Consider the following 25,635-nt stretch of genomic DNA (forward strand, 5'->3'; position numbering starts at 1 on the left):
ATAGTGCTTCTAGTATCTATATAAAAAATAAAGGCCTAAGATAATTAAAAAGCATTCTATAAGTAGACTTTACTAGTAGATAGTGTAGGTGTTAATCTAAATTAATAAAAAAAGGCGTATATAAAAGAGCTTACTTATTATTATAAAAAGAGACCTTAACGCACTACATAGAGGATACTTAGTACGCAGCTATACTTAAGCGCTAGAGGGGGGTCTTCTGTGCAACTATTATTATAAGGATTAATTTTTAGAGGATAACACTTAAATCTACACTACTCTTTATACTTATAATTAGACAGCTAGGCATAGCATTAATATTATTAACTTTTTACTTTATTTACTAAACCTTAACTTTATTAAGCGTATATAGTAGTAGCTAAAAAGAGCTTTATATAAGCAGCTGTAACGGCGCAGGCAAGACAATGGGTCCGAATGCGGTATGAATCCACTCAGAGGCATATGGGAGTGCGTGGGGACTCAGAGACCTGGGATTACCAATGACACCTATAGGCCTTGTACGTAGGATATCAGAAAACTACCGAGCTAGCTACGGGGCGAGGTGCGACTAAATACATGAGGGAATAGGGGTAACAGCAGGGGCCAGGTCGAGTCAGGGTCGAGCCAGGGTCGGAGCCGATACGGGGACCCTTCAGATGGGTTCCGGGCGACCTGAGATGGAACGAGAATCGTTACAGCAGCATCCTAAACTTAATACTCTTAGATACTCTATAAAGAAGTAGAAGAGGTTCTACGCTGCATTAAAGAAGGCATGGTAACTTATTTCTAATTTATATATTAAAAAGCTTATTTACAGTATGCCTTAACGCCTATAGGCTGTACAGCGCGCGCGTGGGCACTAGACTAAATACTAAGCGTATTGCGACGCTAGAAATCTTAAAATTGTATTAAATTTGTAATAACAAGCTTAGTCTTTACTATTGTGTAGCACAAATAGCTTAATAGGATATATTAGCTATATTCCACAAGATTACTAAGGTGAGGAGATGGAAGGGTTGGGGGCTGGGGCCTTAAGTAGCCAGCCTGTCGGCCCGGCAGAACCCATCTCCGAGCCGCGCTAGTCGCAGGCAGTGAGCTGAGCTATGTACATAGATCCTAGTATAATGTGACTAACTAGCCACGAATAGTGCAGGGCCGTTACAAAATTACTATGTAGTTGATATACAATTACAATGCAATGATGCTAGGTAGAATGCGTGGAGCTGGTGTTAGTAGCTTAGCGAACTAGACTTTTAGCGTAGTACTGTGTACTAAAAAAAAAATTTTCTTACACTTTTTATACTTTTTTATATATCTTATTCTTTAAACTACTTAATGTAGCCTATTTTGTACTATTAAAGAAGGCATATAGTTATTAAGTAAAAGAGTTAATTTATGTGTTTCTTAACTATATAACTAAAGTTAAGTTTTACTAGCCTATTAACGTACACTATAGGCGAGTTGCTTACACACCTAAGTTACTTACTTTTGCCAAGACTCTACTAAACTACTCTTTTTACACTAATGCATTCTTAATAACACTACTTAAATGTGCTAAAAGAGGCTGATTAACTACGAGAAAGCCATTAGCAGATGAAGTCTGGGTCTTAATATCATGTCATTGGCGCACGCAACAGTATGCATCTTCGATTAATCATGGCAAGAATACCTTTTACGATGACCCTGCGCTTCGGGGTGTAGAAGTACGGCCCCTCGTTTGTGTCCTTCAACTGTTGTGAGAGTTTATACCCTTTTTCTGCAGCTTTTCAAGCACGGGTAACTCTATGCCACCGCACTTTCGTATGTAAGCCAAACGGTCCATGACTGGTTGACAGTCTGGATGGAACCAAGCACTATGTAGATCAAGTTTCGTGCGGCCATGGCAGACTCAGACCCGATGATGGTCGGGTATATTTGTCGAGCTACTGCTGTCAGCCATAGCAACGGGATGTTTCTCGAAGCTGTGGCACTAACAAGGTCGTAGCCACAGTTTCGATGTTGTTAGATGCCATTCTTGGTACAGCTATGTCTGCCAAGCTCCCGTGACAGTCCACCGGAAAAGGTAACGTTGCCTCTGGGCTTAACGCTGGATCGTGATTGGACTAAAACTGCCACGGAACGGCGCCTGAGAGCGAGCAGACCACCACTCAGCGGGACTAGTGCGGGATACCTGCTGCACAGTAATGCGCGGCTAGGGGGAAGGAAGATGCGATCCTTCTTGTCCCAACTGCTCCAGATAGCATCAGTTCGACTCTGCTTCCCATCGCTTCATTTGGCGCAGCCCAAAGACTAGGCCGTACGAATCGAAGGTAATGCTAGGGTTGCGCAAGACACTGCGGAAACTAAAACGGAAAGGGCTAGCTCCCGAGGTCAGTGCCCGTCCGAACCAACATTCCAACCGTTCTACAAAGGTAGCAAGCAGTGCCGGAACGCATATCTAACGTTAAGACGCAGGCTCCGGCGCCAGCCCCCATACGCACAAAGCCCTATGGGCTTTTCCTTCTCGGCAAGAACGAGCCACCTGACAACTCGAAAGCCCACATAGGAGTGGATATCGTGGCCATACATGGCCTGAACGGGGACGCTTATACAACATGGCAACACGAGAATGGAACTTTGTGGCTTCGAGATCTGCTCCCGAGTACCCTTCCCGGGTCCCGCATATTCACTTACGGGTATCCATCTGAGCTCTTCTGGAGCAACTCAGCAGCCAAATTACGAGACTACTCCCGGAATCTCTTGGCCTCGCTCACAGCCGTCTCGGAAGGAAAGCAGCGTCCGATAATATTCGTCTGCCATAGTCTTGGGGGCATAGTGTGTAAGCAGGTGAGGACCTTGACAACACTATATCGATGAGATCCTAACCTCTCTCTCGGCTCTTGTTTTGGCGCATGAAGATGACCGCCTCTATGGTGACATACTGTCTGCCACGTCAGGTATTGTATTCTTTGGAACTCCACATCGCGGTTCAAAAGGAGCTGATATCGGGAAAATCGTGGGAAGAGTCGTCAATGCTTGTTTACGCGCATCACAGACCGCAGGCATAGCTGGGTCAATACGGGATGACCTTCTCACAACCCTAGGGTCTAATTCCCAAGCACTAAGCGATCTTGCTGTCTCTTTCCGAAATCGTTTGAGTAACCTGGAAGTGGTTACGTTCTACGAAACGGAAACCATACTCGGGCTGTCCGAACTGGTGAGATCACTTCTAGAGAACGCATCTCTGCAAAGCAGCGCCTAATCTACCCCTAAATTAGGTCGTTGATCATCATTCCGCCATAATGGAAATACCAGGTGAAGATATTATACCACTTTACGCAAATCATAGAACCATGTGCCGTTTCGAAGGGGCAACGGATGATGGTTACAGTTACGCCTTGAAAGCCATCAAACGATTGGCCAGAACTGCCCTCTTAAACCAAGAAATGGCAACGAAAGGGAACAGGACATCATCCAACCAGTGTATGTAGCAATAGGCGAATCACAGTTTAGCACGAGCTAAGCAGCTGGTTAGCTTTAAGCGAAGCAGAAAGATCCTGCATGGTCCTGCTAAACTCAACCTACTTGGCAGTATACAAAGCAGAACTACCAAGGCCGGTGCAAGGGACCTGCAGCTGGATTCTGAGCCACCCTGCATATCTGACCTGGATAACGACAGAAGAAACAAGACTACTCTGGGTCACGGGTGAACCTGGTTGTGGAAAAACAATGCTATCTGCTTATCTGACGGAGCACCTAAGACTGGGTCGCGCTACCACTGTCAGGCCTCAAGTCTTTTTCTTCTTCTGCGACGACAAGGTCAAGTCTCAGAGAGACGCAAACGCCATACTTCGAGGTATCCTGTATCAGATCCTACAGCAACATCGAAAACTCATCAAGCATGTGAAGTCTCGGTTCGAGGTTGACGGCCCCAGCCTTGCAAACTCCTTTCCGGCGCTCTGGGAACTGTTCCTGAAAATAGTTGATGATTCTACATCAGGCCCAGTCGGAGTCATAGTGGACGCGATTGATGAGTGTGAAGTACGGACGCGCAATAGCTTCCTGAACGCAATGATGCAGCTAGTAAACGAGCCCCGGGATATACATCGGCAACCCCAGAACTACATAAAATTCCTGATAACCAGCCGTCCGTCACTCAGCAATTCGTACAACCTCACGGGGTTAATGAAAAACAGACTTCCAATTGAGCAAAACCAAAGTAATATCAGTGAAGATGTGAAGCTGGTCATTCGAAGCAAGGTCGGCGAGATTGCGCATAAATTCCACTGCACCGACGAAACGAAGAATTATCTGGAACAAGTTCTGTATTCTAAGTCTGATCAGAGTTTTCTCTGGTTGAACATGGTGCTCCATAGCCTGGAAGGAAGCCCAAAGGCGTCGAAAAGAGATTTTGAACGGATCATCAACACATTCCCCCAGAACCTCGAAGCTACCTATAGCAGATCCTTACTGGGGATCTCCTCTGAGGATCGAGAAGACGCTGGGAAAATATTGCGGCTTCTTATTGGAAGCTCGAGACACCTGACGTTGATGGAGATAAACACTGCATTCACAATTGATCAAGAGCATAAGTCTGTAGCCGATGTGGTAGATGACCTACAGCTCTCTATTAGCTCAACGCTGCAGAGCATTGTGGGATCCTTCGTCCGCATCAAGGATGTGAATCATAACTCAAACGAAGACTCGAAGGTTTCGCTCATACACCAGTCCGCCAAAGAATATCTGACAGACTTCGCACTCCGTTCTTCAGACAAGATAGTCCAGAGCCTCGCGGTTCCTTTAGTAGATGCCGCGCTGAACATATCCCAGTCATGTATCCAATACCTTCTCCTCCAAGACTTCCAATCGGATATTTTTGCCCCGGAACGGACGAGCCTCGAGACTAGCTCGCCCACTTCGTTCCCTTCGCTCCCGTTCATGGAATTCGAAACGACGGGCTCAGACGGCCCTCTCGGCCTAGACGATCATCTCGGCCTGGACAACTTTTTCAAGGACCCACAGAATATGGACGAGGAGCAATGCACTCTACTCGCCCACCAATACAAATTTTTTGACTATTCTGCGACTCATTGGGCAGAGCACTACTCGGTATGCGAGGGAATCGCCCCAAAGCCTATCCGGGAGGCTGTTCGTCGACTGACAGCGAGCCCCAGCTGCGTTCTGACAAACTGGCTGAAGTACTACTGGATTAAACATAATATGGAATATCCGTTACCAGACAGTTTCGAGACGATTGAAGTAGCTGCATTCTTTAATCTGACCATACTGCTTGCCGAGGCATTGGAAGAGGCGGAATTTAGCAGCGAAGCAAGAAAAGACCGGGCACTGTTCTGGGCAGCGAGAATGTGCTCTTTAGACTCTATCAGGGTATTACTTCAACATGGCGCAAACCCTAACAGCATAGGCATCGATCGGCAAATACCCTTGACAATATCTGCGCAGTACGGATATCTAGATGCTGTCCAGATACTCCTTAACGAGGCGCGTACGGATATTACTTTGAGGGGAAAATCTGGAAGATCAGCACTGTCGTTTGCAGCGGGCAATGGGCACTTGGAAATTGTCGAGGCGCTGTTGGACCATGGAGCATTTAGGCCGGACGACCAGGATTACACACACTGGACGCCACTATTTTGGGCCGTGCAAGGAGACCACACAAGCATCGTGCGATCATTGCTGAAGCAAACATCGGTCGACATCAACCAAGTCGATAAATCTGGACGCTCAGTCCTATCCTGGGCCGCAGGAGAAGGCTCCAGGGGTTCTCTGAAAGTCCTACTTCGACACCCCTCTGTTGACCTCAATCTCAAAGATGCAAAGGGACGCTCTCCACTGTCGTGGGCTGCGGGAAACGGCCAAAGAGAAGTGGTCAGTACTCTAATGCACAAAACGGGTATCGACAAAGCTACCAAAGATAATGACCTACGGAATGCGATCTCATGGGCTTGTCAAGGCGGACACACAGACACCTTGCGCACTTTACTTAAGAATGAATGTGGCGGTGAGGACGATGTGGATGTCGACGTTTGGACGCCGCTGCTTTGGGCACTCTTCATCCGGTCCCCCGCGACGGTGGAAGCGCTCCTCTCAACCCGCCGCGTACAAATCGACCGCCAAGACGGCTACGGTCGCACAGCATTGATATGGGCTGCGAGCTACGGATACCTAGACGTGGTGCAGCTGCTGGTGTCGTGGAAAGCGAGTCTACACATCAAGAATCGAGGGGGACATACGGCTGCGGATGTCGCCAAGTTAGAAGGGCAAACCGAGGTGTGGGAGTTTTTGGAGGGTCAGCGGGACAAGGATGCAGAGAGAATTGTGCAGCTGCGAGGCACGCCCCGCCGTTCGTCTTCGAGACCGGGCTCTCAAAGAAGTCAGCCAAAGTTGGGGATGGATATGGCCTAGTTCTAGATAGATATCGGTAAGATTAGGGTGGAGGGTGGCAGTGGCAGTGAGGTAGCCCTCTCGGTGTGGATGGCTGATGTATATTCCCGATATTTAACATGTTCTTAAATCATATTTTACGCCTTGCCGTTGGAATGCGTGTTTTCCCTCCATGATTTTCTGGGAACGTAGTATTTGCAAAGGCAAAGTCAGAATCGCAAGGCGGCCCTGGGCGTGAGTGGGCTCACTCCATGCCACCCAAGAAACATGTCTTAGTCGCGAATGGCTCAAGGTAGGCCTTATTTTGGTCGCCCGCAGCCCGGTTCCAGATCCATCTGATCTGGTCGTGGCTGAAGGATGTGCGTGGACCTCCGGGAGCCCACCTGCCACGAGTGGCCACATCTCAGCACCTTCCTTCATCCATGCTATAATAAAAGCAAATTCTCTCGCACAAGATCATGGCCAGAACAGGTCGGAGGACTTCATCGTTTAACGATGCTGACTTGGCCAATCTTCAAGGCGTACATAGTCTCTAGAAGTAACCCTCTCACCACCACTGGATCCAGAGCATGTTCGAAGCTTCGCTGTGGCAATTTGGCAGGCTATGTATTTATGTCGGCCTCCAGCTCTCTATGAAATAGAGAGAATAATATATATAGAGGATAGCAAGTTGTGTTAATTAAAACTTATTAAGATGCTCGCACCTAGGGCTAGCGACGGAGATTAGTCAAGAGACGCCCTAGATTTCGGGAATATCACTTTTACAGCAAAAATATTACTAGTCTAGAGGGATCTATAACAGCAGCGAAAAAATCTTCGTCCTAGAAGCTGTCATTAGAGTAAGTAGACTGGTAGTGGCAGGATCTAGGTTAGAAAACTGTGCAGGAGGTTGCGGTAGGTCATAACAAGTCTTTGCAACGATGGAGGGGCTTAGGCAGACAAACAGCGAGGACCCCAACAGCGAGGACAGGCAGCCTTGCTTAGCTAGCCGGTCCCTTGGGCTAGCAAGGGAAAAGTAGATAAGTTAAGTAAAAGAAGTGGGAATATCTCTATTCTTACTATTCACTAAAGCAAAAACATCACTAGTAGTTAATGTAACAGAGCAGAAAACAATACCTGCTTTATTAATCTTATAACACACGCTATAATAAATCCGAGAGAGCTACATTGTCACGGTTATGTTACAGCTATCCAACCCCTGAGTACCCTAGGCTTGGCACGGGGTACATAGGCTCCTCGGCCTCCGTACCTCTGCCTCCGACCCTAAGGTTTACTCTCGTTACCCCCCTATCCTGCATTCCCTCTCTGTGACCTGTGTTTCCTGCTCGATACCTCTCACATACATGCTACTAATATTACAATAGTTACTGCTTGTTAATATAGTAGCTTAGAGCAACTAAAAAATGCCTAATAACCATGTTAAATTAAATAAAGAAGACTATATTTTTATAAAAAAAAAACTAGGTTTAAACTATAACACTTAGGTAGCTTAGGTTAAGCTAGAGGTAGTGTTGTTAACAAGCTAGCTGTTAAGTTAGTACATTACTTAATAGTAGAACTAATTCTATGCTAGTTGCAGTAACTATAGTTAGGGAGAAAAGGGAAGGTTAGAAAGGGTAGAGGTTGTCTATACTTATCTTTCTCTAACCAGGTAGCTGAGTTGTTTTAAGTAATTAGTTTAAACAATACGTTTTTTACGTAGGTAAAAACTTTTAAAAGGCCTATTTGTAATCTGTAGCTACTACCTTAAAAAGAAAATTAGGTTAACGCCAAGAGGAAAAACTAATACGCTGCAATTGAATTTACAACTTACTAAAATGTCACGTTGAGGTGAGAATTATGATGGAGCTGCGCGCAGAGCCAAGCAACAAGCTCAGAGTTGGCGCGTTTGGCGAGCAGATCCTATGCCCGGTGCCGCCACCAGTTAATACCACAGCGTTATCCGTTGTCTGGCAATGCATTTAATGAAGCCTGCATAATGCCTCACATACCACCACAGCTACCACCCGCCCTAAGATGTCTCAAACGGATATTGCCTCGGACTAAGCCATCGCTTCATCCTGCCCGGCGCATCCTTCATCTGGCCCCTCCCTGGTTGCTGGACGACTACATTCCGCGATACCACCTGATCTCGTCCATCGATGCCGCAAAGAAGCGTTCTGAGGCCTATTCTCACCTACGAGAGTGTAATCTTTGCCCAAGGCTCTGCGGTGTGAACAGATACAAGCAGACAGGTGTATGTCTAATTGGTGCCGAGACGGTGAAGGTGAGCACGATTGCACCGCACTTTGGGGAAGGTACGATCATCCAGCGTCGCATCATGAGGATTGCACGTGCGAGCTGAATGCTGACGTATTTGACTACAGAACCGTGTTTCCAGGGGCATAATGGCTCTGGCAGCGTCTTCTTCTCCGGCTGCAACCTCCGTTGCGTCTTTTGTCAGAACCACGACATCGCCCATCAGCGCAACGGCTTTGACCTCACCCCCGAAGAGCTTGCTGAATGGTACATGAAACTGCAGGAGGTAGGCCGCGTGCATAACATCAATCTCGTCACACCAGAACACGTCGTCCCGCAAGTCGTTCTCTCCATCCTGCACGCCCGCGAACTGGGCCTCCGGCTACCAATCATATACAACACCTCATCGTTTGATTCTCTAGAAAGCATAAAGCTGTTGGACGGGCTAGTTGATATATACCTGCCCGACTTCAAGGTCTGGAGCAATGGAACAAGCAGGAGGCTGCTGAAGGCCCACAATTACACGGCAACCGCCATGGAGAGCATCAAGGCTATGCACGCCCAAGTCGGCGATCTCTGCTTCACCGCCGATGGAATTGCCAAGAAGGGTGTGCTGGTTAGACATCTCGTGATGCCTGGCAAGGAAGACGAGGGCAGGGAGATTGTCCGCTGGCTGGCAGAGAGTGTGTCTACGGATCTTATGGTGCATATCATGGAGCAGTACTTTCCACGCGCCCATGTTGGGAAGCTGCGACGAGGTGGTGCGACGCGTGACCACGTGGTCGGGCCAGGGGGAATACTTGTCACGGAGGCGAAAACGAATGTGAGGTATGAGGACATCAATCGACCTGTGGACCTTGATGAAGTTGCATCCGTCAGGAAAGCAGCTGAAGAAGCTGGGCTGTGGCGTTTTGTCGAGGCAGCAAAGCATGGCGGCTTCAACATCTGAAAATCGTGGACTCGACACGACCCCTTGAACTCCCCGATCTAATTTGGTAGCCTGACCTTCGCAAAAGATGGAGTCACGTCGAAGTTAAACAAGGCCGCTCCTTCCAACTTTCCAATAGCACCTTCTCCTGTTCTCGCCCGTACCCACAGAGGCCACAAAAAAAAAAAAATGTCTCGCACCGCTCACCATCCTGTTAGCAAAGCATCCAAAATTCATCTCAACCCCCGGCGGACAAGCGCTTTGCGCCACCTGCCCGCGCCTGTCCCCCATCTCCCACCACTGTCATTTCTACAATGCCGTCACCTCAGCACTTTGACTTTTTCCGAGACGGGGAGTGGATGGAGGCACTTATCGAGTCAATTGGGCAACCCATTCTGGAGCTCAAACAAGAGCGGGACATGTGGAAGACGGCGGCACACGAATACAAACGCGCCTTTGAGATTCTAAGTGACCAGTTGCGGGAATTCCAAGACATCTGTTTTGCGACGCAAGCCGAACTAGAAAACGAGCGAATGCTAAACATTCGACGGCTGGCCGAGGCTAGCCTACATTGCGACCGCAAAAGTGAGGAATTCCATGGCTACGGGATCGCCGATATACAAGTCCGTCCCCAGCGTGACTCCACCTCTACTCTGGACACCAACTGGATTCACAATGACTGGCTGCCAACTTCCTTGGTCCGAACGCCTTCTCATCACGTGAATCAGTTGCTCATCCAAGGTGATATACCCACCGCTCTGGCCGAGGTCGATGTCCTCTTGCGTGGAACGCTCACATTCGAGGCACGAGCTGAAACGCTCCTGCTCAAGAGTGCAATATTGCTTTCTTCTGGCTCTGATTGGCTTTGCGATGCGCTTGCCCAGTGTAGTGAGGCATTGGAGTTGTGTGATCGGCACTCTGCACTAGAGTCCTTTCTACCAAAAATTCGCTTTCACCAAGGAGTTTGTTACTTTCGACTGAAGATGTTCCAACAAGCCTTAAATGCCTTCGAGGCCGTCGGGCCAACCGATATTTCCCAGGGTCGAGTGGCCACATACATGAGTCTATGCAGAGATGAATTGGACGCCTTTAGCATTATAAAGCGCCGGTCTGCCTTTGATGAGCAGCGGACATATACCGAAGGCTACGTTTCAAGATTCAAGGAACAGGAACGTGTTGTGAGTTGAACATGACCGCAAGAGCTTAATCTCTAACACAGCCTCTACAGACTAGGCGGAGGCGACCAACTACACAAATCAGTCTCTTTCCAGTGTCTAAGTCGTTCCGCCTTCCTCTTCCTTCTCGTTGGGTGACGACAAGGACAGGGTGAGGGTTAGAGGAGGGTTAGGGTGGATATTGCACTTCGCCTCCATTAACAAGAAAGTGGCTTGTGGAAGTGTCTCTTGTAGACAAAACGCCCAGGTTTTTTTCGAAGTTCCCAGCAAATGGCTACTCTTCGAGGAGAGGCTGTTCAAGGAGACACACAAGTTCAGCGCAAAATCACGCGCACAGCTTGGCTCTTTGCAGTACGATATGAACATCTTGGTAAATCGATTTTTTCTCTTTATTTGCGGGAGAAACAAGTCCTGGCCGTCTTTTGTGTTCGTATGCTTTGTTCTTGCGCAGTTTCCTGCATAAAGATCATCCTTTGTCTCCTTTCTAAAATTATTCTCGACCGCACGTCATCCGTAAGGTCGAACAAAGACCCGAGTCCTTCTCACCCAGAAAAAGAAAACACTTCTTCTAATGGATGTGGTAAATTTTTACCACCTAACGATGGATGAAGCTTCAGCTATTGTCTTCCACATGTTATTTCACTGATATCAATCATTGCACTAATACACGTACGTCCGCTAACAGCCTGCCCCAAGACTCGTTCAGAAACCCCACCCCAAAACTCCTAAGAAATAACTCCACCGGGACCGTCCACAAGAGTGAGCGTAGACCCGTTTCCTGGTATTCCAAGCCAGCATCCTTAGTCGTTCAGCCAGAAGCGGACCTGGCAACAGGACATGCTTAATTTCCGACTCTAATCTCTGAACTCCTCTCAAGCGCTGTCTCTACCGTGTAAATATCGTGGAGGCGTTGGTCAACCGTTAGCTTCGAAGGAATTGGATCGGCCACCTCCCAACGCGCATCCTATAGTTACCAGGTATCGATAACATCAGCTCAACAAAAGAATACGAAGCCGAACGAGGAGCCAAATCGGGGGACCATCTCTGTGGGCCACCTAGAACCCGAACGATTAGACTTCATGATAACGGTCACAATTTTGTTTCAGGGGGCAGTGAGCTTTCAAGAAGATTACTGGAAGAAATGGTAAAAAGCGAGGCCTCCAACGAACCTCACCTAGGTTCTCGCCTTCAGGTTGCACATCATTCCAATGAGTTTGCGGATTATGAGATTAAGCATGAGCAGCCTGGGATATCTTCTGAATCCGACGTTAGTTGTGGGACCAATGAGATTAGCTCTAAAAGTTCTCCTGCACATCCACCTCCAATAGCGCCTACGTCGATACGAACTCCATATCTCGAAACACCTCCCGGATTTGAAGAGACTCAGGTCGTGGACAGCCGCTCTTTTTCAGACGCCATACCTTCGTCTCCGTCATCCACCGTCCTCGCATTAAATGTGAGTGAGCTAACAAAGTCTCGAGACAAGGGTTCAGTGCATTCGTCGAACCCACAGAATGCAACGATACCAGAATCACCCACAGTCCAGGGGTCGGGAAGATCTCATGCACCGCCCCCACCCTTTGTCACTCAATGTTTATCTCCAGCTCACACAGAAAGTGTCAATGGCGTTTGCCCTCCCCATGTTTCCGCTTTCGCCTACGCAGTTCTGCCGTACTTCCGAGGAGTTCAAGACGATGGCTTCGTACTCTCACCTACTAATACAACTACATCTTCAGTGCTTGCAATTGCGGTATCCTCCTCCCAATCGCCTTCTGCTTGGTCAACTCGCACTAACGTGCTTTTCTCCCCATCTTACCCGCGCCATAATGTACCACGTTTCTTCGAGGAGCGAACTGCTATCGACGTTCGCTTGCGGTATATGAGCGTTCGTGCCGCGCTGACGCGATGCTCAGTCATCATCAACATGAAGGCTCAAGAAAAGGTGTCATTTACATCAAGAACAGCCAGTTGGATGGAGCCAGACTTCCCTAAAGCTTGCTGCGTTGCAAAATATGTAGCTTTACCACTAGCCCAAAACCTCAGTCATTGTCAGCTCCAAGCTAGATGTTGGTACTGGCTTGGGCGAGGGGAGTTTGGACGAGGTGACTGGGAAGCTGCAATCGATGCTTTCGAACGGGCTATTCAGCTTAATGTCCTCGATGTCGAGGAGAAGTGTGATCTGAGGCCTCGAGACGAAGGTAAGGATGTTCAAAAGTGGCTGAAGATGGCAAGAGATGAGTGGATTCTCGCGAACGATAGCGTATTTCCCGCCCTAGGTAATCTCCCAAGATATGTCCTCTCCCCAGACCAAGCAGCAGATGAGATTCGAGCGCGGTTCAACCCAATACATAATCAGACGAATTGGGTTTCATTAACGAGGTCTGTCTCTGGGGCTGATTTTTCTGATCACGAATGGGAGTATATCACAATGCCAACCCGAACTGAACCCGAGCGAGAACAAGGGGGGGGGATCAGTTTCACGCCATCGACGGGAGGCCGCTGTTCTGAAGATCTCCAAGATGCAATTAAGCCTCGAAAACGGTGCCCTTCCATAGTGGAGAAGGTTATCGATTGGCGTAGAGGGATCCCTACTAATGCTCTGGGGGTAGGGACGCGGGCCGTATCTCCCACAGATCGATCAGGATACACATTCGCATCACCGATACACTCTCCATCTATCTCTCCTGCAATGAATTCTAAGTCGAATCCGCCCGATAACACATCGCTCCATTCCCAATGCAATTCGACGAATTCTATGTCGGAACAATCGGCGGGTGAGGTTGCACGTCGAAGGAAGCTGAACGTTCACTCTATTAACACCAACGCGTGTTGATTTGATGTCACCACCAAACTTCGGGAATGCTGCCTATGGTATCCCATTTAATTAATAGTACGCACGCTGCGCTCGAGGCTAGTTAATGGCACTGTTTAGCAATACCTCTAATCCCGTTCACGCGTACTACGAGAGCAGCAGCCTGGACAGCCCAATATTCGCATACGCTTTGATCGTCTCAATTCTGGGCGAAGAGCATTATCACGTTGTTGAAAGTAAGTCATCCGCACGTAAGAGAACGCAGCAAACTCTCCAGAAGTAGCGTGAGAGGGAAAAAAAGAAGATGGTGGATATCCTCCGCGACATCCTTATCTTACGGCAGAAGAGCGCATCATTCCGTGCTTACACCGCGAATCTTGGGGATTTCAACAAAACGGGTTGTTCGAACGTTGTCACTCAGCCGGCGACTAGGCAGCCTACTGCGCCGCCCTAGATGAGGAATGAATTTCGTAATGGGAAAGAATGAACCGCGATAGAGAGGCTAAGGCGCTGATGCAATATGGAATTGAGGCTATAGGTGGGTCGATTAGGCGGATGGGGATCGGTGTTTTGTGCAGTGGGTCAAGGGGAGGGTGGGGTGAGGCTAATGAAAAGGGCGTGGTGGGGTTAATGGAAAGGGTAGAGAAGTTGTTGGGTATGGCTGCTTTTTTTTGGATCGTCTTGTTCTTTTGGTTAATGTCAAGATATTGGCACGGATCTTGAACTTATCCTTCTCGTGTACTTGGTATTCCATATTTTGTAGAATTTAAATTCACCTTCTATCCCTGAAGTCAAGTCTTCTATGTCATTTTATCCCACCTTCCCTAATTCTTACTCCCCCTCATTCATCCCCACCGATAACCTCCATCCTTCGCTCCTCATCATGCGCCCCAGCCAAGGAAAAAACTCCGGAAAGACAGCACCATGACTGTGGAAAATTTCATTCACGTGGACCTATTGCCCTGGACTTCCGTCCAGATGGAGCATATTTGATTATCTTTGACCGCTCCTGGGCTTGAACTCAAGCGCACAGCTGTGGAGAGACACGCATTTGTGGAGTTAAAAGATGAGTTCAATGCCTAGATTTGCCAACTAGACAATTGGAGATTCGGAAAGGTTATATCTAGAATGGAAAATTGGAGGCAGGCTTAGAGAGTGTAGACGGTACTAGAGGCCAGAGAGACGCAAACCCGCGCCCAACATGGCTCAGTTGCAACGAAATTCGATGCCTGATCTTGGAAGAAACACCCCCACGCCACTAATATGTTAGCCAATAACAGTACAAAATGAGCAACAACGCCACCTCTCCAGACCTAGAGATTGAAGAGTTGCGCGCCAGCGATCTCACCGTATAGCATCAGTTATGGCGTCCTGCCAGCCTGCACCCATCCCTCATTTCGCAGACTCAGCCTCCATCTGAAACCCCAACCATGCTGACAGCCACGCTGACAGCCACAGCTTCTCCAAGTCCTATCCTCCCCACTCAATTGACCACCTCCACCTTACAAATCTCTCCCATGGAGTCTGGAAAACCCACCACACGCTCCTGGACTGTCTCAACTCCCTTGGAAACAAAAACCGAGAGCTCCTGGACTCCATCCATGAGTCAATCAATCGCGAACAATATGTGCAAAATATGATAGTTTTCGCTGGACAGTTAGAAACTATTGGGGACATCGCGAATGGGCATAGGGGTGCTAGCCACGGATCATGCTTCATCGACACCGAGTGGGAAGAATAGGCTTATGGGAGCAACCCCGTTGCATGGGGATATAACGGCTTGGTGAAGAGAAGGGCTATGTATGCGGCTATAGAGAAAGGAGAGAAAGAAGAAGGCGCTGATAGACAACCGCAGAGGTCTTCAACCACCTTTAACCTGGATTTTGGAGTATTTGTGTGTCTCTGGTGCTGCTGTTGGAGCTCTTTTCCTCCGCTTGTCGTCTTGCTAGATTAAAGTTCTTTAAGCCTTTTTGGTATTTGAGAAAATGATATTTTTGGGCGATAGTGGTTGTTAGCCTTTCTATGATTTTAGTCTATCTGGCATTCATCAAGTAATTTGCGATTTATCGAGCGAATTGCAAGTATAAACTAGTCGGTTTATTGTTTGTGTGGTGCTGCTTCCCAGTGCTGCGAGGCATTCCGCGATGAGGATTGAGGTTGAGCGAAATGACACCCCTAGGAAATTCTAGATGTAGGCTTTAACCTTAGAGGTGTCGTCCTTGCGCTAGAGCCCCAGACTTAGTTACTGAGGTCTAGAGTGCCGTGAATTGACTGTCTATGTACGATGGCGATGATTCGAAAAAGAACGTCGTCAGTGAGCGTGCGTCTAGCGCTTTGGGTACGAGTTTAGCATTCCTGAGAGCATTATCTCAATCCTCGAAAGGAACTAGCGTACGGCCAACCAATCCCAGATAGCCAGACCAATGCTTCGAGCTCCTCATATAACACAACGCGCTATGTGTTAATATGGAAACTGTTGATGTCGAGTAGAAGCAGATGACCTATTGCTTTAAAATCTCTTATCACACAGCTGTGACGGAGAGCACGAGTAAATCATCCCCAGCCAGCCAGACCAGCTCTCTGGGCTCTTCAAAATACACTACCCAGTCGGCATTCTCTAATTGAGGGACGGACGGAGGACCATTCAAAGAGGCTCCTGGTAATGCTGTCGCTCGACTGATGGAGCTAGGATTCTCCCCTGACCGTGCGTCAACTGCCCTCGATCAGAGGGAAGCCGGATCGATTCTTCTCTGCGGCTATTTGATTACTAGATTAGGGAGTCCAGGAGCCGGAGATGGTAATTGGGGAGATTTAATGGGAAGATTGTGAGGCTTGGTTTGGAGGTATATTTGGGATTTCGAAGTTAGAATAGTGTCTGTTTGCATGGTTCTAATAGTATCCAGATGAGTAGTGATGATATGTAGTGTATCCACATATCTCGGGAGCTAGGATATACTTTGTTGGTTAAGTTGAATTGTTAGAAATATACAAGGTGGAAGACCTACTTACCTGAGAGGCTGAAGCGAGGTCAAGATGGCACTGTGACGAAGACGAAGTTTCGCCCCAGGCGTTGTTGGTTAATTCGGTTTCGGCTTCTTTCACAGACACCATCCCAAGGAGCTCCACGAGAACACTCGTCCTATGTGAGGTATCGTAAGCATAAGGATTTTGAAATTGTGGACAGACTACCGTATGATGCCAGCCAGTAGGGAAAGGCCGGAATTTAACGGTGCAGCATAAAGACTCATAGGCGCAGGCTATTGGTTGCAATAAGAACATGATGGAGACATGATTGGCTGCATTGAATGAATTATACGTGCACACTAAGACCTAAAAAGGAAAACTTCGCTAGCGTCAAATTTCTGCTTCTCACGATCCTCGCCGGAATTCAGTTTGTAAAAGGGCATTTGTAATCAGAAGATGTAAGGAAGAAATCCCGAGGATTATAAGAGAAGGAGAGGAGTATGATGGGAAAAGTGAAGCAAGATCCTTTTCCTACTTTTGTCGACTCTAAAACGAAGCATTACACGTGATCTGAACAGAACCGCCCTAGATTACAACCTTACACTTTACTTACTCACCAACGAAAATGGCAACTCACACAGCTGTTGCAACAATCGCACTCAAAGGACCACTCGGCATAATCCAAGTTCCGACCATCACACCCCAAGCCGACGAAGTCCGTGTCCGTGTCCAATGGACCGCCTCAACCCCTCTCGACCTGCACCAAAACGACGGCGGACTCCTCGTCAAGTATCCGCAAGTGCTCGGCGATGGCACAGCTGGAACCGTTGTAGAAACGGGTCCAGATGTGAAAAGATTGAAGAAAGGAGATAAAGTATTTGGGTTCACGTGGAGAGAGCAGCAGGAGAAGGCACATCAGGAGTTTTGTACCGCGCCAGAGTGGCTGTTTGCGCTTGTGAGTTTTTATGCCTTTCTAAATTTGAGGAAAGGAGATCAGAGGTTTCAGGGCACGGGCTGATGAGTGGATAGTTGCCAGAAGGCTTCACGATGGCGGAGGCTGTTACCCTGCCGAATAATTTCGTAACCGTGTTTCATACTCTAACCATTGATTTGGGCATTGAGACTCCTTGGCCTAAGCCAGAAGGTTATGTTCCAAAGGATGCGCAAGGCTGGATTCTGGTATGGGGCGGTTCGTCGTCGGTTGGTCAATTTGCGATTCAGATCCTCCGATACTACGGATATGAGAATATCATAACCACAGCGTCGAAGAAACATCATTCCAAACTCCAGTCATTCGGTGCTAAATATCTCTTTGACTATAAGTCACCAGATATTACGTCCTCGATCCTCAACACGGTAAATGTGGGAGGAGAGACTAGCGAGAAGACGGGATTGTCACTCATTCTGGATTGCATTGGTAGTCAGGAAGGGAGCGTTAAGCCCATTGCCAAAATGGCTAAGAAAGGTGCAACAGTGGCAATCTTGCTGCCCGTCATTGTGAGAGATTCTGGGGAGGGTGTGGATCCGGAGTATGAGATGGATGTGAGCAAGGCGGCGGAATGGGATGAGGGCGTCACTGTTAGGGGCGTGAGGACGCATTTCTATCTGAATGTAAGCACACCAATTTTGTGCTATAATCCTGTCAAAGGAGCGGCACAAGGCAGTCGCATAGCGGATTGAGCAATCGCTAACTGTCGTCAGAACGAGTTTTTCAAGTACCACCTCCAGCCGGACATCATGTATACGATGCTGAAAGAGCATATTGTCGAACCGAATAACCAGAAGATCATTGAGGGTGCTACACTGTTGGAGCGGGCTCAAAAGGCGATGAATATGCTGCGGAGAAAGGAGGCGAGCGGGGAAAGGCTCGTATGGAGGGTATCTGATTCGTAGAGACTGCTTATCATGTCAATTTCATTAAGATGTGCACCGGTAGGGACAAGCAAGGAAATAATTGTACCCTCCCCCCTACGTCACGTAAAAACCCAGCGTGCTGAAAGAATTATCGCTCAGTCAGAAGTAATAGATGATTGATGATACTAGAGGGCATATATGAATGGGAGTAGCTAATTAGGTGGTAAGGGCCGAACTAAGTCGAGTGAGAGAAGTTCTAAGCTCCAAGGAGCTCGGGGGCACTCTGAGGTGACTGTAAATAGGTTACTTGCGTACCAACCACATTCATCCTTAACGGGGAGTCACGTGCAACATAGTCACGTGCAACACTAACCTATAAACCACGCTCTGTAATTTTCGGCCATTTGTCGCCCGCGCAAGGTATCTTTCAACGTCTGGGGAAAAACTGTCTTAATTCAATAAGCGTCTTGGTTAAGCGCTTTGTAAATTGAAATAGTTTTAAATTGCTCTCCCGCTTTCGGCCGCGCTGCAAGGACCCAAATTCTCTCCGTCGATCATTCTATTCCTTTCGAAAATGGCTACGCAGAGATGAACACCATCTGATTTCTTCTGTTCGAGTCTCAACACAGGAAAACGCGATAAAACATTCGAAACAAAGCAAGCCTTAATATATTACAACAGAATACATTATTCTAATTAACCTTAAGACTATACCTGAGGGGATAATCTTTTCAATAGCGTCACATTTTGGGAGCACCCGAGGCATGAGGAACTGTATTGATTGCTAAAGGAGGGTACCTAAGGGTCTATATATGCAAGGAGTGACAGGCACCAGGGTAGACCACATATGGCTATGGCAGGCAGCAGAAGCTCCTGAATACGAGCAGGTAGGTTTAGTAGATTTTGTGGAGCAGCTAAGCGCTTTCAAGTGGCTCTAGATCCATCTTAATTAGTAGTAGTTAACCACAGGTATGATAATTTAAGGTTAGTGCGAAATTGAGATTCAATGTTTTAGTAAGGTTTTTGACCAAGTTTAATCCGAATTAACTGATAACTATTGCAACCTTGTGCGCTTAGAAACTGTAACTGCGCCCCGTTACACCACCAAGCAGGAAGTCGGCTAGTCATCGTTGTAGCTAAAGAATGTTGCCATCTAGATCTAGAAAACCACGGTTTAGGCTGTTTCTGTTATTTTTTAGTAGCGTTGTTTAAATGATTAAAGTTAGAACTAGTAGTTACAACGTTAATAGCAACACCAACAGCAATAACTTAGTAGTAGTAGTAATAATATTGAAAGCAGTAGTAAATTCCAGCTATACAATTATTATCCATGGCTATTTCCTACTCCTAGTAGTATAACTAAATTATCTACTGTTTTATAAAGCGTAGTGATGCAACTAGATATATAGTTGCACTAAACTATATCGAGATTGCATACAATTCTAAGCGATTATTAGGTAGAAGCAGGTCAAGATAATATGGCTCAGTATAGAGAGATCGCTACAAGCTGCTGGTAGCAGGCTGGTGGCAGTACAAAGCTCATTCATGTAACGAGGTCGGCACGGTCAACCACGTGGCCTTCTCTCGCTCATAGAGGTTTAGGCTAGGCTAGAGACAACCGCTAGTGCTAGTGCTTACCCTAGCATTACCTATATATATATTATACTATGCGAGAATACTTAGCTTAAGTATTCTCGTGCGTACCTTTTGGTACAGTGGGGAAAGTCGTATAGTATCGGCTTGGCAGGCGGGGCGCCTACCTCATTACAATTCATATGACTAGCAGCCGAGCCCGCACGGTCTCTACGTTCTCTCCTCTAGCACCGCCTGCAGCTTAACGGTTACATATCTTAGAATCGCGACGAACAACCTAGTATAGAGAGTTGATTATAGATTTCACTCACTAACACTCGCGAAAGAAGTATGTTCTCTAGAAGCCTTTTATCCAGCTATCGTTGTATTTATCAATAGCTTAAAATTAATTTTTATACGAAATAAATGTTGTCGTAGGCTGAGGGTTGGTTCGAGGTTAAAGTATCTCAATTCTATTGCGCGACACAGGGTTTTTGGCCACACAAGTGGAGGTTCCATGCAGTTTGTCCTCAAGCGGCGAGGTGGGTCCGGGTTCATTGTGAAATGAGGGTTTTATCTCAGCTAGCTCAGCCGGCTGATGAGAGAACCGACAACGCACATACCACCATGCATACTGCTACTCCTAACAGAGTATAACCTAGGGTTAGTAGTTTTAAACCCCTGCAACTAACATTTTCTCTTATTAGCTGTCTAAGGGACTTTAGTAATTTTTTGTGTACACAACTAATTTTAACTGCTTAAGAATAAAGACGCAATTTTTAATAGTATAATAAGTATATTATACATAGACTCTAAAAGTTAATACAACGCGCAAAACTCTAGTAAGAACATTATAAGCATATTTTAAATAAAATCTAATAATGTCTAGAGTAATTTAAATCTATCTGCGCGCGTAACGCAACCTTTTCTATAACTAATTTTATGTGTTACTTTAAACCCCCCCCCTCTCTTATTATCTACGCTTATGTATTGCAAGGCACTTACATTTTAGGCGCTATTTATCTTTACTATTATAAACTACCTCTAGCTTCTAGATCTGCTAATTTTGTCCTGTGCGTATAGTTCTATTGCGGTAGGCAAAATAGTACTAACGCTTGCGCAGTAAGCAGTTTAGATACTAAATATTATAAGTATCTTTCTACATATTATCTATGTGTTTATTTATGCACTTTTTAATGCGTACTGCTAATTATTTGCTGTAGTAGCTACTATGCAGACTAGAGGGCTAGGTCAGCGCGCAGGGAATTAGGGTTTAGGTAGGAGGCTAGCATAAGTATAGCTTGCGCTAAGTCTTCTAGCTGTCTACTTAGAAAAGACTACTTATTTAGTGCTAGATAAGAACTATGCAGCGCTAAATTAAGTATACAGACTAGCTAGTGTAATGCTTTTTTATGTTAAAGCCTGTTATACTCTAAGTGCTAATACTTTATAAAATTTAGTATATAAGTGTTTTATAAAGTGTAATGTCTAGTATTAAACGCTATTACTTACTTAGGCTATGCAGAAGTTGTTAGGCAGTAGGGAGCTACATAAGCAGCAGGTGCGCGCTATCTATTAGCTTGTGTATAGCCTTAAGGATACAATCCTTGTAGCCTACACTAGCTTTAGAAAGAGCATTATTTTGCATGTGTATTCTATGTTTATAAGCAGCATTACGCTCTAGATTATACTACTATTAAAGCTAAAAAATAAGTAGTTTAAAGTAATCTACTAGTATTCTAAAGCGCGTCTGTGTCTAGTTACTAAATAAATAAAAGATGCTAACTTAAAAATATTCTAAGAGATTTAGTAGCTTTTATACACTTATATTTTACTAAGTCTAGAGTAGGCTGCATTACTAGCATTCTAATAGCTATTTACTAACACTATATTCTATGCTTAGGTTAGGTTAGTAGCATTAGACAAGTGCTATGTTATATAATAGTAAAAAGATTTCTAAAAAGAGTATTTATAGTTTTATAAGCTCTAGTAGTGTTTATTTTCTAACGCAATATTCTTTACTTGTACTGCTACATTTAACAAGCAGACAGAAGAGGTAGTACGCTGTTTTAGTAGCTTTAGGCCAGAGGGTCTAGGGATAGGTAATAATCTAATAGGCAGCCTAGAGGTAATTAGGACATGCGTAGATTGCCCTAAGATTGCGTATGCTATTATTCTAATTAATAATTATAGTAAGAGCATGTATACTTAGCTTTTACATATTATTAATTATAAGTTTAGTACTACTAGTTCTCCTAGTAACTTAAAGCTTATTCTAAAGACATGTGTGTTTATTAACAGTTGCACCTATATTACTAACTTTATAGGGCTCCTCTAATCTTATCTTGTGTTAGATGGACACTACTCTATAGCAGATGCTAAAAAGGTAGTCTAGGCGTATACTAGTTAGGTTGCAGACGTAGACTAGCAGAAGATATATTAAAATTTTAAAGGCGCTAATGCCTCTATCTAGATTGTTGTCTGTACAACTGCGCTTAGGATAAGTATAGATATCTCTAAAATTAAGCAGGTATACTAATAAGACATCTTAATTACCTAGAATATAAATAATCTAATGCAGTAGTTTAGTTATAGCATGTGTAGTTATAGTAAAACTGCAGTTACTATATTATTTATTCTTTTTTATGTGTTTAACTGTCTTAGCACTAATCTAGATGCAAGTAATAGACAGGCTAGCAGCTAAGTAAAGTAAAAGATAAAGAAAAGGCAACCTATAAAGGCAAAAGATTATTATAAAATAAAGCTTTTTACATTAAAGTAGATAATAACTATAATGTTGCTAGATTAGGCATCTGCTAGTAGTAGTTAGACGCCTGTTACTCCTGCTGTAACACCTCCACCTAGGTCTACACCCCTACATAATAAACCTAAATTAAAGGCTGTAGAAGAGAGGGTTAAGAGCACTTTAGCTAATTTATAGAATTATGTAGTTATATTTTAGTATAATAGACATAAAGGCAGACCCTCTAATTAAATAAATAAATAGCTAAACTAATAAGCTAGCATTAAGCTTAAGTAGCAGAACCTAATTAACTTTAAGTATTATTATAGGCACTTGCTCTAGTATTTTTAAAATAACCTATTTATATAATTAATATAGCAACTTTTTCTAAAAAAGGTTGCCTATTGCATAGGTTATAATCTAGCACTTGTGCTATATTAGAGCGCCTTACCTCTGCCTGCTAAAAAGACTGCGCTAATGCTAAAGAGTAAGGCTAGCCTTATGTTGTAGTATATCTAGAAGATATGTTAGGCATCTGCTCTTTAGTACTTTTTAAAGGTCTATAGTGTGTTTAAGAATAATGTTTTAGTTTTGCCTTTATCTTTAGTGTTCTTTTTATACCTAAACTAATAGAAGCTAGTAAGGCTTATTGCTAGACAAAAAGATATTAAAAGTAATAAAGTTACAGTGCTTATTAAGTCTAGCAGGTATAGCACTAGTAGTATACAGAATTATCTACTATTAGACTAGAAGTTTATAGAGTTGCATCTAGCATTTATTAAAAGCAAGTTTAAGTGTATTATGCTTGTAGTATAAAGTAAGTTTTATAAAAACAACACGCTCCCTAGAACAGGCAACGTCTCTAGGTTGCTAGGTATACATAATGCTACTAGAGCCTTATTAGGTAGTTATATGTAAGATAACAGTCTAGCTATGTAAGCTGCATAACATAGATATTACTAGCAACAGAACTAGTTAGAGTAATATAGTCTGCCCCTTAAACTAGTTATAATTAATGTGTTGTTTAAGTCTACAGTGTTAACTACAGTACTAGAGTTGCTGTTTAATAATAACCCTCTTTTATAAAATAATCTCTTGCCTAGTAATATTTCTAGTTATTAAGGCAGTTTTTTTATAGTTATAGCACACCTTTTTAGTCTAAATAGTTTGTTTACAGCAGCTTTTGCTGCGTTTAGCGTACTATACTTACTAGGTGTGGAGTTGTATATGTCGCTAAAGAACAGGCAACGCGCAGCTGTAATTGTAGAGAGCCCTATGCTAGCCTAGGTCCTACACACGCTAACTAGTAGTAGTTACTACCTGTTACTGCCTAGAATAGTCTTGTTACCTTTTATTACATTAAATAAAATTACTGTTAGCCTGTGCACTTTTAAGCTAAGTTGTAGAGGTAAACAGGCTGTGCGCTAGTCCTCTATGCTACATACACTAAGATAGTTAAGAACTTCCTATACTTTAATTACTACAGTTTATTAGAGCCTATTACATAATATAGATGTGTTACACACTAATTTAGTAGCTAGTGTAGTGTCTTTAAGTAGATTAACACATAAGTGTTAAAGGCGCTTATTAGACAACAGAGCAGCTAATATAGGTAGTGTGCGCATTTATTATAATGCAAACAAGCTGTAGTTAGATAGTTAGAAGTGTTGTTAAAATGTATTATTAACTCTAACTACACAGAGCTTAGGGATATATTAATAGAGGTGTAAGTAGTCTTTTTTAAAATACTAAACTAACTATGCTTATTCTTACTGTAGTTTAGGTGTAGAGTGTTAGTAATAGCTTTACTTATTTAAACTAGTTTCCTAGAGCGCTGTACGCTAGGGCAGATAGAGCAGCGCTTATAGGCAATTATTGTTGTTGTTTTTATAGCTGCCCTAGCGCATCCTCTTGTTTTGTATAAGGGGGTTCCCTAAAGAGGTTGCCTATAGTGTAGGGTGCGTGCGTTTAGGGTGTTAGGTTTTATGCATAGTGTGGCTAGAAAAAGAGATGCAATAAACAGGCTTTATTTTTAACTTTAAAAAAAACACTTTATTAACTAAACATCTCTTTACAGATAAAAAGCGTGTTGTAAAAGACCTATAGAATAAAAGAAGGCTACTAGGCCTATGTCTTTATATTATTATGCTAGGCAAGTGTGTTGTAGGGTAGATTAAGCCTAGAGATAAACTTAGTAGTAGATCTAAAGCTAGCTATAGTTCTAAGTAGGGATAGTAGGTATAAAGAGAAGGTTTAGTAAAAAGTCTTAGTAAGATAGATGTTAAATTTAAAAGTAGCTAGAAAAATTTAATAGAGAAACTTAGCATAGTTATAAGTATATATTATGTGTCTGCGTATCTTTAGCGCATTGTGTAAAAGCCTAGGTGGGGCAACCTATAGGCAATTATTATTGTTGTCTTTAAAGGAGGGTATATAGGTAGCTACAGCAGGTGTTGTTAATAATAAGGTTAAAACAAAGTATGCTAAGCATAAATATAATTCTTTAATTAGGCAGTTCTTCTAAAAATATGTGCTATATCTACGCGCTAGACCTATTAGCGCTTAGCTGCTTATATAAACACACTATAAACACTTTCTTATATAACAAACACACCTATATTAAATTATTTCTGTGTTAAATCTGCCCTATTTAGCTAACTAAGCAAAAGGATTAAATAATATAAACTATATATGCCCCTTAGCTAGACAGTAACAGCTATCTAAACTAATAGGCACCCTCTAGGCTATCCTACGCAAGCGCAGGACTTTCTAGACTCTAAAGAGCTAGTTAACTAAAAGAGATAGTTCTGCGCAATATAGCCTTTAGCATATAATGCTTTGCTGTCTGCTTAGAATCTTCCTAGGACTATAAGGATGCCCCTACTATAGTGCTTTACTAAGGAATGTTTACATTGTACAACTAAGGAGACTTGTTAATAGACACTACTTAGCTGTAAAAGAGCCTAAA

At 44.5% G+C, this 25,635-nt stretch overlaps 6 protein-coding genes across 6 annotated transcripts; 4 read left to right on the forward strand and 2 right to left on the reverse strand.

The window, feature by feature from the left end:
• Positions 1 to 7,104: 7,104 nt before the first annotated feature.
• On the reverse strand, positions 7,105 to 7,461 carry BDR25DRAFT_358416 (uncharacterized protein; the record flags this gene model as incomplete). Its single annotated transcript, XM_033695946.1, has 3 exons — positions 7,105 to 7,120; positions 7,182 to 7,382; positions 7,448 to 7,461. 3 exons carry the CDS (start codon positions 7,459 to 7,461, stop codon positions 7,105 to 7,107), a joined length of 231 nt encoding a protein of 76 aa, XP_033544567.1.
• Positions 7,462 to 8,359: 898 nt separating this feature from the next.
• Positions 8,360 to 9,568, forward strand: BDR25DRAFT_233907 (uncharacterized protein; the record flags this gene model as incomplete). Its single annotated transcript, XM_033685457.1, has 2 exons — positions 8,360 to 8,678; positions 8,748 to 9,568. 2 exons carry the CDS (start codon positions 8,360 to 8,362, stop codon positions 9,566 to 9,568), a joined length of 1,140 nt encoding a protein of 379 aa, XP_033544568.1.
• Positions 9,569 to 9,715: 147 nt separating this feature from the next.
• Positions 9,716 to 10,863, forward strand: BDR25DRAFT_61962 (uncharacterized protein). The gene has a single exon (XM_033698833.1). The coding sequence runs from the start codon at positions 9,862 to 9,864 to the stop codon at positions 10,732 to 10,734; it is 873 nt and encodes a 290-aa protein (XP_033544569.1). The 5' UTR covers positions 9,716 to 9,861; the 3' UTR covers positions 10,735 to 10,863.
• Positions 10,864 to 11,653: 790 nt separating this feature from the next.
• Positions 11,654 to 13,800, forward strand: BDR25DRAFT_374571 (uncharacterized protein). Its single transcript, XM_033697334.1, has one exon. The coding sequence runs from the start codon at positions 11,864 to 11,866 to the stop codon at positions 13,553 to 13,555; it is 1,692 nt and encodes a 563-aa protein (XP_033544570.1). The 5' UTR covers positions 11,654 to 11,863; the 3' UTR covers positions 13,556 to 13,800.
• An 86-nt stretch (positions 13,801 to 13,886) lies between these two features.
• BDR25DRAFT_358419 (uncharacterized protein) lies at positions 13,887 to 16,813 on the reverse strand (the record flags this gene model as incomplete). The annotated part of the gene is made up of 20 exons (XM_033695947.1): positions 13,887 to 13,950; positions 13,976 to 14,258; positions 14,311 to 14,334; positions 14,390 to 14,462; positions 14,503 to 14,613; positions 14,703 to 14,792; positions 14,838 to 14,877; positions 14,940 to 15,004; positions 15,036 to 15,127; positions 15,157 to 15,198; positions 15,240 to 15,247; positions 15,291 to 15,372; positions 15,411 to 15,567; positions 15,624 to 15,709; positions 15,781 to 15,860; positions 15,930 to 15,988; positions 16,063 to 16,199; positions 16,238 to 16,247; positions 16,303 to 16,479; positions 16,544 to 16,813. The coding sequence occupies 20 exons, from the start codon at positions 16,811 to 16,813 to the stop codon at positions 13,887 to 13,889; spliced, it is 1,950 nt and encodes a 649-aa protein (XP_033544571.1).
• Positions 16,814 to 17,051: 238 nt separating this feature from the next.
• Positions 17,052 to 18,391, forward strand: BDR25DRAFT_374575 (GroES-like protein; the record flags this gene model as incomplete). The annotated part of the gene is made up of 3 exons (XM_033697335.1): positions 17,052 to 17,453; positions 17,528 to 18,109; positions 18,227 to 18,391. The coding sequence occupies exons 1-3, from the start codon at positions 17,124 to 17,126 to the stop codon at positions 18,389 to 18,391; spliced, it is 1,077 nt and encodes a 358-aa protein (XP_033544572.1). The 5' UTR covers positions 17,052 to 17,123.
• Positions 18,392 to 25,635: the final 7,244 nt, after the last annotated feature.

Source organism: Lindgomyces ingoldianus, assembly GCF_010093535.1.
Source record: "Lindgomyces ingoldianus strain ATCC 200398 unplaced genomic scaffold BDR25scaffold_28, whole genome shotgun sequence".
Taxonomy (NCBI): Eukaryota; Fungi; Ascomycota; class Dothideomycetes; order Pleosporales; family Lindgomycetaceae; genus Lindgomyces; species Lindgomyces ingoldianus.